Source organism: Tauraco erythrolophus, chromosome 1, assembly GCF_009769465.1.
Source record: "Tauraco erythrolophus isolate bTauEry1 chromosome 1, bTauEry1.pri, whole genome shotgun sequence".
NCBI lineage: Eukaryota > Metazoa > Chordata > Aves > Musophagiformes > Musophagidae > Tauraco > Tauraco erythrolophus.
The window spans coordinates 106626285-106638386 of record NC_141465.1 but is presented as its reverse complement, the minus strand read 5'-3'; the positions used below and the strand labels follow the sequence as shown (position 1 = coordinate 106638386).

General features: G+C 43.6%; 1 protein-coding gene across 1 annotated transcript in view; it reads left to right on the top strand.

Moving 5' to 3' along the window:
• Positions 1–4710: 4710 nt before the first annotated feature.
• The window catches only part of DHRS12 (dehydrogenase/reductase 12), a 30531-nt gene continuing 23139 nt past the window's right edge, over positions 4711–12102 (top strand). Inside the window, exons 1-3 of the mRNA XM_086612222.1 lie at positions 4711–4766; positions 5217–5350; positions 9084–9166. Coding sequence (XP_086468348.1) covers positions 4711–4766; positions 5217–5350; positions 9084–9166 — 273 coding nt within the window. The remainder of the gene's footprint in view (positions 4767–5216; positions 5351–9083; positions 9167–12102) is intronic.

Sequence of the window (12102 nt, the reverse complement as noted above, 5' to 3'; positions counted from 1 at the left end):
CTGCTGACAGCTCTTAATTGCTATTACAGTCACTGGGCCAGTGCTAGTTTCTACAACTGGAGTTTTCCAGTGTTCTGCACCCAGAGCTCAGGCCAGCATGGCAAATGCAAGGTTGGAAGTGACTCCCACAGCAACAGTGGCTTGCACATCGGTGCCACTTCCTTTGAAAACCTGGCCCCAATTATAGACACCAAGCTTTCCTATGAACCTGGCCCTTAAATCCTGCTCCTGTTCCCATTGCAATCAGTGGTGACGTCCTGATTGATTTAATGGGGGCAGGCACAGAGACTTAATTAGAAAATTGGTAACTGCAAGGAAAGGAGAGACTGTGCAACAGCCTTCCGGATCTCCAGTAGCAAGCAAGCAAAGGAGCCTGTTGTCCATAAGACAGAGATTTTAGCCTCTCCAAAAATAAAAAAAAGGGGGATAATAAAAGCAAGATGGCCTTGAAGCTGCTCTTAAACATCTTGTATAATATATAATTGCGTTTCAGCTCTTGAGTACTCTACCTTTAAATTCTGTCCCCTGGGAAGAAAACATGAAACATGCTGAAACACACAGCCCTTAACAGCAATCAGTATTTTCAACTTTTCTTTTGTGTTAGGAGGCAATTAAAACTTTGCTTAAAACTCCTTAGTCTTTGACAGGTAGAAAGATGGATCAAATCTAAGATGTGTTTTCCATACTAGTCCAGCTGGGAGCCAATGAGGCATTTTTCACCAGCCCTTGTGTTTTAAGAAAATACAGAGATTCTCAATTCATTACTGTATGAAACATCAAAATATCTGGAGGCTCACAGTCACAACACTCCAGAATTTGTATTTGCGTTGAGAATTATCTGCATTCATGGAGGGCCTGCATAACAGACTTGGGGGCTATTTCTACACTGGTAAATGCATCTACCTGAATGCAGGATCACCAGCACCAGGCCAAGCTGTGCAGAGTTAACCCTAGTGCAGTCTTATCCATAGTGCTTGGGAATTAATTATCTCTTGAGCAAAATATTCCCCTGATGATGTCTGAGCTTGATTTGGACTGAAGTAGATGTTTAATACCTGAAGAGAGCCTGGGTATCAACAAACATGTGCCTAGTTTGGGCAATAAGAGGATCAGGACCTGGAAACATGCGATGAGTTATCTGACAGTGTAGATACACGTTAAGTATTGTAGTCCTCAAGGGGAACAGTTAACTTGGGTATGTTATATTAGGACTAAACACTGCCAGGGTGAAGCCATTTTGTTCTGTGCTCAAATGAGGGAAATGTCAGGAGTTTAACAGATTTGTTGCTCCCTTGATGCTCCTCCTTCCAGCAGGGCAGCCGGGCTATACATATATATCAGTTGCTGACTGCGATAACTATCTGAGATGTTGGCTGCCAATCCATGAGAAGAATTCCTTGTCTAAAGAATCCCTCACATTTAGAGCAGTCTCCTATCGGAGATTAGTGCTAAGCTAGTAGCAACCATGAAAGAAACCAAAAGCTATAACTTTCCAAATTTCCAAAGCTCCAGAATGGATTCTAATTCAGGTAACAAAGAGTATCAACCTATAACTCAGTAGAAAAGGCAACATGCAGCCAAAAATCTTGATGTGGGAGGAAATTTTGCCTGTGAGAGTACTGCGAGGCAGGCCCTTCACAAGCACCAGCCAACTCTTGGCAAAACTATGTCTTACCTTTCTCCTGCACACAACCCATACTGCCTCACCACTGTGATGACTGGGCTAGCAGAGAGCACTCATACAATCTCTACAGTCTAACGCCTCTGGAACAACAATACAAAAGCAAAACATCACAGGGGTGAAATCAGAGAGCAGAAACATCTAGGTGTTAGGACAGTGTGCAACAGCTCGCTTCTGATGTGAAGCTATTCAGACAGACAGAGAGAGATTTCACAGCTGAAATATTTATGCATGGATGTGTCAACACCATGCTGTGATGATTTCTTTCTGGGTGCAAGCTTAGGCCCTCACTATGGAAAAAGCAAGTGTTTCTAAGCAGAAATCTCTCAGCTGGCTGTTCTCAGGGATTGTTGCACTCTGGCAAGAGCATCCTTCCTCAGCGTTTACAAAATCTCCTGAAAATGGTATTTGTTAGAAGGGTATGGCTAACATCACAGTAGCGGTGCTAGAGTATTTATATAAATATCCTCAGAGAATTTTGTATGTGTACCAGGGTGACACTGGTTCCCAACTCTACTTTCAAATGTCTTTCTAACAATCTTGTCTTCTCTGATGTTAGTAAACGTAATGTGCTGTAATTGCCCATTACTGCTTAAACCCCAAAATATTACGAGCTGCTCCCACTGTCTGGCTGCCGTAATATATTCTTGTATTTGACTCACGGACAGCTTCTGCCATGCATACTCACATTGGTTAGTACCTCAGGGCTGCTCCATCCAGAATCTCGCTGATTACAGTCCAAATGGTGTAGTCTGTAAGGAATTCTGTGTATCTGCATGCACTCTGTTTACTTTCAGAGGTCGGCAGACTGCAGGGATGTACCCCACAATTTATGAGAACACAGATTGAAACTACAAACAAACACATCAGAGCCACCATCCAGTTTTGCTTGTACTGAGCCATAGCCTCAGTGCTTAAGAAATCAACAAGATAAACAAAGAAATGACAAGGGAATAAAGCACAACCTGGCTTATCGCATTTACTCACAGAAACTTCCACAGGGTTTTTGTTTTGTTTGGGGTTTGCTAATGTTTTTCAAACTGAAACCATATTTCCTGTAAAGAACACAGCTAATTCTGCGGGGTAAGCAACCGTAGAACATTACTGTTTCCCTAACAGCACACTGAGATGCACCGAGAGTTACAAAGCTCAAGGTGAGACATTCTCTAAGTAGCATAAAAACGTGGGAGAGCACTGCAGTTTTCTGCCTGGATAATCGTAACAGCAGGCATGCCCACATAATTCTCTGGTTTTCCCCTGTTGTGTATTTTCCCTGAGCCAGGGTTCGAGAAGAGTAACCAGGCAGACTTGTACAGGCTGTGAGGGAAAGGGAGAAGCTGAAGAGCCAGCAGGGCAAGGGATCGAAATTAGGAAGAGGGGACATTATCTCAGTCTGCACGCAGGACTTGCACAAGCCTAATATCTGCTCTGTTCACAGTGAGCGTGATTATCTAACATCATTACAGCAGCCTAGGTTGCACAGTTTTGGTTGCTAATTGCATGTTGTAGGTGATGATCATGAAACTCTTTCCGTGTAGCTCACAATTACATACTTGCAGACATCATAGTACATATCTGTAGTTCAGGCTGCCATTCATTTTCCATTATAGAAAATAATGTTCTGCTGCTCACACTATTGCCAAGCTGTTTCCTTCTGGGCCAGAAGTCTCCTTTTTGAGCATCAGAATGAGGGTGAATTAGTTAGCACACTTCAGTCAAGAACTCCTAGCTGTTTCTAAGAACAAAATCAGTTAAAACTGACTCAGGCTGCTGATCTTAAATAAATTAGTTCAACTGTTCTAATAAGAACAAGAATTTTCAGATTCGGTACAAAAGTGTGACTTTTAGCTGGATGATCTCTACAGGGAAGAAAACATTGCTGTGAAAATGTGCCATTTTGCCCTCTGAAAACTCTGATTTCACACACAATACCTAGAACAAGTGGACAGTGCTGAGTTGAAAAGTTTTAACTTCGTGGTGGGAAGTACCTTTTGTGTGAAAGCCTAATGCTTACACAACGTGCTGAGAAAGTGGAAGACTGGAGTACGAGGCCTTTGCCAGAGTGAAGAGATTCAGAAAAAGAAGCATCAGGCTACCACAAAGGGTCAAAAAAAGAATATTCCCATTCCTCCCATACCTCTGCTATCGAAACCAGGTAACTTAAGGTCTTGAAATCTTAGCTAGGGTTCCCAAAGTAGCTTCTCTGCATGTGGCCCTGCACACCACATAAAATACACGGATTTATCTAGCTTGCACACTGAACTTTGTAAGCGCAAAGGTCTTTAATGCGCTTTAAAACATAACTACACCTATAATGACAGTTTCCTTATGGCTAACATGGGCTGTCCAGATGTGCAGCTGCATCCAAGTGATTCTTTTGGGATTCATAGCTCTGACGCACATACCAGAGGAACTGAAAACACATTTTAAATTTCACTCGTCCTACTGCAACAGCCACTTGTGTACCCTTTCCGACTGCTATACTTAACTCCATTAGTAGGAGCCTGGAGTTTCATGGGTTTATTTGTTACATTAAATGCTACTTGGTGTGGGCCGCGGGAAACTGCTTTCACCGGGTAACACGCCGCTCATGGCTGCCGCCAGGTCTTGGCAGAGCCTCCAGCGCGGCAGGGGATAACTGCAGCACTCGCCACGACGGCCGGCTGGCCGGGCACTCCAGTCGGGTAGCCAAAAGCGGCTCCCTCTCCTTGCTGGCTAATAAGAGGGGAAAACGGAAAGGATAAGAAAAAACAACCCACAAACCGCTGTGGGGGAGGAGGGGGGGGCACAACTCCCCCTCACAGACACACACTGCCGCCCCTCGCCATCGCGCGGTCGGCGGGCAACGCGAACGGGATGGCAATGCCGATGGCGGCGGCGGGCAGGGCAGGGCAGGGCAGGGCGAGGCGGGGCCGCCCCTCGGCCCTTACCTAACGGCGGGCGGGCAGGGCCGGACCGGGCGCCTTATGTAAGGACAGAGGCGGGGTCAGTACCGCCGTGGCGGCGGCGGCAGCAGCCCCACCACCATCATGTCCTGGTACCGCAACGCCGTGTGGTTCGTGAAGGGGCTGCGGGAGTACACGCGGTACGGGCGGCGGGGCTGGGGGCGTTCTGTGCGGCCGCGGGGCGTTTAACTATTTCGAGGTGTCGGGTGGGTTGTTTTTGGTGTTCGTTTTTTTCACCGTTTTTAATCGAAGCTTCCCTGCCAGAGCGGGCGAATTTCAACGCTTTAGCCGTGGGGGCTGCCCGGGCCCTCTCAGGCACCCGCCCTGGGGCCACAGCCGAGCCGCCTCCCGACTGACAAAACTCGGGCCGGGTGGCTTGTGGCGGGCCAGCGCCCGGGATTGTTGCCACATCGCTGTTGCAGGGTCACCAGCACTATATGTGGCCTGTCCCACCAGCACGGAGAGCGATGGGGAGAGGGGGCTGCTCAGCATATGCTGAGCTGTGAGGGGAGAGTGTGTTTCAGCCCTTCCCTGTGCTTTTTGGGAGTATTCTTCTCTAGTTTCTCAACAGGTGTCTCTGATTTATTCAGGAATGGCTATGAGTCTGCTTCCAAGCACTTCAATCCAGCCGAAGTGGAGGTGAACGTGGCTGGAAGATCCTTTCTGGTCACTGGCGCAAACAGTGGCATTGGCAAGGCCACAGCCAAAGAGATAGCCAGGAGAGGTGAGCCATGAGGAACTCCGAGGGGCTGATACAGAGGAAGAAGGTGGAAGGAATCGGATTTGGCCTTCCAGCACAAACACAAAGGGATGGGGGGTCAGGTGTGTTATTTTCCAGAACTGTTGGTGTGGGTTAGAGGTTTAAGCATGATCAGTGCTGTGAAAACTGGAATGATGAAACAAAATTAGTTGAGAGGATCTGCAAAGTGTTTCTCAAGTGTGTGTTTACTAAAACTTTCTGTGTTATAGTGGCATCTGAGGATGTTAGTAATGGATCAAGGTCTGTTGGTCTGTTTAAGGCTAATTTGGTACAAGTAGCAGCCTGGCTGAATTTGAACTGTTTTAAAGAAGTTGCAAATGTATCATATGACAAAAAAAAACAATTGGCTTTGCTAAGCTGAGATGGAAGATAATAAAAGAAGCATTGCACTTGTGCTTGATCTTAATAACAATCATAACCTGGCATTCGTGCCCTTTAACTGTTTACATGCAACCAGTTTTTCTGTTGCTGTCTGTAAGCAAGGAGATGGTATGAACTGGAACTAGCTACTGATTAAGGATAAACCTAATCCTTTTCAGAGCTGGCAAAATAATTCCTGTTGTGCAAGAGCGATAGGAGTTTTGGCATGTAGGATAAAAGGGAGGACCTTGTGGCTCTTTGCTGTCTATTTGCCCGCTTAGGTTTCGTTAAGTATCATATGAAGGAAAATGGCAACTCATTTAAATTAAACTAATTCACAATTATTGCTATCAAAGAGGCTTTGGGTTAAAGATCCCTATCAGTGCCAGTATGTGATTGATTTCAGGTTCCTACTACTACCATTATGTATAATAGCCTTATGTAAGTATTGCTTTGTCTGGTGACCATTTTGCTCACAAGTACATATGCCTGCCAGGTTTTGCAAGCTGTCAAGCTGACTAGATTTGCATAGGATTTGGTCACCATGTCTACTATTTGAAGCCCAAAGAACATTCTTTGTTTCAGACTGCTTGTCTGATACCTCGTGTGGGTGTTGCTGTGCATATGAAGTTAAAATGACTTAACAGTGTCTTCCTGATCCTATCTTGGCACATGTCGTTCTGAAACTCAGTGTCTGCTGTTGGGACTCTGGCTTCTAGTTGAATCTCTTCAAGTACACCATGACAAGAAAATGAGGAGCTCAGGCTCAGCAAAAGAATAACCAAGCTATGTTGGCTTTACATTCAAGCACTTCAGATATTTGTAAATAATTACAGTCTTGATAACAATTTCTTTAGCCTGAGTTCAGCTTTCCTCTGAATCGGTGTCTTATGGGTACTGCAGATTTGGGCTTTCCTGTACGTCTTGTGAACTACACTTCCAGTTAGGATGCAGTCTTCTCCCAACCACTCTGACAATTCCCATGTGTTATTTAAGTTGAACTAATTTCAATCTTTACCTTGGAAAATGTATTTAAATCTCTTTCCTAGCCCGTAGGTCACACCAAAACTTCCATCTCTCCTTAACAGCAAGAAAAAAGTTCATATTCAAAGCCCTTTAAACCCACTTCTGTTTTTATTGAATGTTTGCCACTGTAGGCTATGAGAATGTTCCTGATCAGCTTGAAGGCCAGCTACTTCTTCCATGTGTTTAATTTATACCTTCAAACACTACTTGTGCTATCTCTGTGCTTTGGGAAGAGCTCCTTAAGCTTCTGCAAATGCACATCCTAACTGCCTTAAGATTTGTAATTAAAGCCCTCTCTTTCAGTGAGGCCTGCAGTCACTGTGAGAATGTCCAGAGAGATGAGTATTGGACTCTGCCTTTTCTGATTGTCTTTTCTCTGACTTGTGAAATCTTCTTTCCCTGGGGCAAAGACTGTCTTTCATTCTGATCCGTATATATCCAGTGCCTGTCTGTGCATGGTCCCTTCTGTGCACGGTATATGTGTAACACAAACTGAAGATGAAACTTTACTAAACATTGATTAGTGTCATTTGTATGATTATCCCAGATGCAGGAGTTATCCACTGTGGTTGTGTTTTTGGTAAAAGTAACATAACCAACTCTGTCAGTGCAGTAGAGAAATTGCACCCTGTTAGAAATTTTCATTCGAACCTTGAGGCTTGTTGCCTGCATCAGCTGCATGCCAAGTATGCTTGCTGTAATGATGGTCAGGGGAAAAACATCTCTCCTAGACAGAAAATTTCCTTGCTGGACTCCGCACTGGGCTGTGCAGTGTGTGACTGTTCTGTCCCTAGGGTAGAGTTGGTGCCTTGCGTTTGGGTTCTTGGTGCTAGAAGAGTGACCTGGCACTGTTGTTTCTATTATCACTCTTTTGGGATTACGTTGCTTGAGCCTTCTGGTGGTGGACTGCTAGCAACCCCTAAAACACCTTTAACAATAGGTAAAAAGTAAAGAGTGCAAGTGTTCCTGTGACTGAGATTAACACATTAGTGGTAATGATCAGAGAATACAAAGCATAAAAAATGAAAAAGAATTCTCTACCTGTAGTTTAGTCCTCTTTTTGAAGTGTCTCTTTAATGTGGCTGAGTTATGAGGTCATGATAAGTATCCATGCCTTTGAGAGAAGCCTTGCCCTGTGTATTCCTTTGATAGAGAAGTTGATTGGACGGGCCCTCTAAAGATCGTTTTGTCCAGCATCCTACTTGAAGCTAGACTCTTGCCAACACTAGATCAAACTAGCCATTGCTCTGTCTCACTGGATCTTGAAACCTGCAAGAATGGAAATTATGCAGCCTCTTGGGACAGCCTGATCTGTTTAGAGGAAAAGCAGTGAAAAATTTTCTTAATGCTTGATTTGAGCCTCCTAAGCTATAGCCGTGGTCCTTGTAATTTCTCCCATTGCTGAGAAGAATTCTGATATGTGGCATTTTTATTTCCTTTTCTCAGAACAATTCTAGTCACTTGTGTTGTTCAAACTCTTCACTGAACTTTCCAAGGCATGTGCCAAAAGAAGCGTTTATGATATAGCTGCCTTTGCTTCAATTTCTGGTGTAGCCCTAGTATTTTATAAACACTAAATATGATGTGGGAACTTGACAGAAGATGGTTTGAGCAAACAGTGCCTAGACTGCAGTGGCCTTCTCCGTACACAGAACCTTGCTTGTGGCCCTATTAAGGCAAGATACTGTCTCCTTCTGCCTGCCTTCTTAGTGACCAGAGCCAAGCAGAAAGCTTCCAGCTTTCTTAGTACATCGCTCATTGTGTCCTGAATGTTTTATTTACCTCAGTCCTTTGACAGACCCTGTTGAAATACTTGGTGTGTCCAGTCTGCCTGATGGTACTTCTGGCTCTGTGCCTTTTGGGGGAATTTGTCTCTAGGAATGGCCCAAAGCTGTTGGACATGGGACTACTACGGGGTGCCATGGCCCTAGCCTGCTCCCAGCTCATCTGCAAGTGTCATGGGAGTCCTGAGAGCTCCACAGACCTGAGCTTCAGCAGCACTGACAAAAAAACACCGTTCAGCTCTTGGCAGCAGAGAAGCGGGACTGTTGGCTGCGCGCAGCTCAGGAATATTCTGCCTGCTGGGAAGCTCCCGTGATGTTTCATTGACCATCTAACCAGTATTGCCACTGCTATTAGCAGGCTATAGATTTCCCACAAACTAGAATACAATCACAAAAGGCTTTTTGTTTCGTTTGGATTATGTCAAAAACTAACCCCAAACAAGAACATCACTTCTTGTCCCTCCCTCTTTGCTGATTCCTTCCCTAACGGTCAGTAATCCAATGTGGTTTTTGTCAAAATCCACCAGGTGGCACGGTTCATCTGCTTTGCCGAAATAAGGAAAGGGCTGAGGTGGCTAAAGGAGAAATAGTGACAGAAACAGGCAATCAGGTGAGTTGTTTTTCAGTCTTTTGTTTACTCTTAGGAAGATTGTTAATATTAAAGACCTCAGAGGCCTTGAGATACTGTTTCGTCATTTTGCTGTTGCATTTTAATAGTATTTTCATACAGACATGTAAACATCTAGTAGTTTATCATCCATATAGTTTGAAGTGATTTAATTTCACTAGGTAATGTTTTCTGTGATTAATAACATCACCTGCAGCATGCTGTTTGATTTAATGTTTGTTGTCAATATGTTTTGTGATGTCCTACTTACTATTCCTAACTAGGTGGCTGAAGCTTTTAAAAGTTAATGCATTGCAACAACATTTACGAGTTCACAGCATTGGAGTTGACGATTTCATGTGCCTGAATAACATGCTCTTGATTTACTAAGGTTGGCTGCACTGTGAAGTCCTGTGTGTGGTCCTAGTTCCATGCTCTACAGATTTTTTCATTTCCTTTTCTTATAATATCTCTTCCTTACCTCCTCCCTTCTATTACGGATTCTTTTTGCTTCTGCATGTATCACCCTGCAGTATACCCCTGTAGCTGTCACTGTAGCTTTTGCTAATTATTTAGAAGAGTGTGCTTATGGGGAAGTACAATAATTGTCTTTCTATCTTGGTGTACTGGTTTTGACTGGGATAGAGTTAATTTTCTTTATAGCAGCTTCTATGGTGCTATGTTTTTGATTTGTGATGCATTGACCTACAGCATTGACCACTCATGTTTTAGTTATTGCTGAACAGTGCTTGCGCAGTGCCAAGGCCTTTTCTGGTTGTCATGCTGTCCCACCAGTGAGCAGGCTGGGGTAGCACAGGCATTTGGGAGGGGACACACTGGGACAGCTGACCCCAGCTGACTAAAGGAATATCCCATACCATGTGATGTCATGCTCAGCAATAAAAGCTGGGGGAAGAAGGAGGAAGGGGTGCACATTTGCAGTTATGGTGTTTGGCTTTCCAATCACTGTTGCATGTGATGAAGCCCTGCTTCCGTGGAGATGGCTAAACACCTTCCTGACAATGGGAAATAGTGAATGAATTCCTTATTTTGCTTTGTTTGCACACACAGCTTTGCTTCATTTATTAAACTGTCTTTATCTCAACCCACAGGCTTTGTCTGTTTTACCCTTCCGATTCTCTCCTCCATCCCACTCAGAGGGGAGCGAGTGAGTGGTTGTAAGGGGCTTTACTACTCCTACTGGAGTTAACCCACAACACTGGAATGGAGAGCTATCTTCATTTTAAACAGTGACTTGGCTCTTGAGCACACTGTTTTGATTCCAGTAATAGTTTTAAATGTGGATCAAAAATTCTGAAGACTTTTTATGGTTAGAGATACCATATTGACTAAATTTCTGCTCTTTGGTTTCAGCTCCCTAGTGTGACACAACCAGCATCACACTTCAGTTCTTTAATGGAGGTGAATTAGATCAGTCCTTATGTAGAAATAAATACTTTCCAGCTGTCTGTAACTGTGTAATCCCATGGCTATAGTAAGACTGGTGATTATCTGTGTTACCTCCTTTTCTAACTGCAGTCAGACAGCCTGGGAAGAGGGGTGAGTTTGACCTCTGAAGGTTCCTTCGTGTTCTGTTTTCTGTCATTTGGTGAAGCAAAACTCAAGGCAGATAATGTTCTTCCTCTAAAAGCAGCGCGATTGCTGCATTCCCACTTTTTGGTAGGCTGCAAACCTGTAGTTTCTCTAGTTGTGAAAGAGTATGATGGCACTGCAGAACTTGTTCGTGACCCTGGGGACAGAGCACTTGTATAGAAAGTGGCGTTCAGTGGAGTGTTAGACGAGCTGTGCAAGAGGCCCTGTGGGACATGAGACTGCACTGGAAAGAGTCATTTTAATAAGGAGTCCACAAGAACATCCTTCTTTATAAGTACTCATTCAGAAGCAATCCAGGGAGATAATGAAATGCTTTATCTGCAACTTGACAAGCTGTATCCAGACTTAACTTGTTTTTCCTGATCATCTGGATGTAGATCCTGTTGTAGTATAGCCAAAGATTTTTTCCATCTTCCACAGCAACACATGCTGGAGTTCAGTGCTGAAATGGAGTTGTTATTTGGCAGGCACTTGCACCTGGGAACTGGGAATTTCGCCTAATCTGTTAAAGTAGATCTAGTCATGGAGATTAGGTCTTGCTTTGAAAATGACTTTGCTACCATCAAGGACTTTTATAGGCGACAGGCCTGAGGGTCGTTTTTCTGAGCCAATGTGATAGTCTTCAGCAGATAAGTGTTGATTTAGATCTTTTTCAGTCTATGAAATCACTTATAATATTGAACATCTGGCCAAAAACCTTCAGCTCTTCTGTTCCAGTGGATAATGGTAGTAGCTTTAAAAGTAGAAAGCTTTTAGGGAGGTATCCAGTTAGAAACAGTAGAGCAGTGTCTTTTTTTTTTTTTGGTCAGAAATGAGAAAATTCTGACCTAACTCAACTAAGGAGCTGAAATCCAATGGCTAGAGAGAAAAAGTCATGTGGTTTTTATCTTCAGGGAAGCAGAATTATAGGCAGGGAATAATGCCTTATAATTTTCTCAGCTTCTTCACTTATGTCATTTGCTTGTATAATGAGTATTTAAAGAAACTTGGAAAGCGAGGAGGCCCTTTAATGATTATTTGTTGTTTTGCATGAGAACACATCCTCTGCATAATTATTTTAAAACTGCCTTTTTTCCTAGGATACATCATAAGACTATCTGTGGTGTGTCTTTGAGAATAAGAGCTATCTAGGAGAAGAGTAGGAGTTGATGTGCCTTTTGTATGCTGATAAATGCCACTGTGCTTCTATTAGGTAGAACACAAATTTGCAAAAAGCAAGAGAATTGCCTGTAACAAACAGTAAAAGGTTTTTGATGTTTTGAAGAGAGGAGATGTTTTTAGCTTTAGTGGTTTAGAAAATTATAACTTTGCTCTGTGTCAAGCTT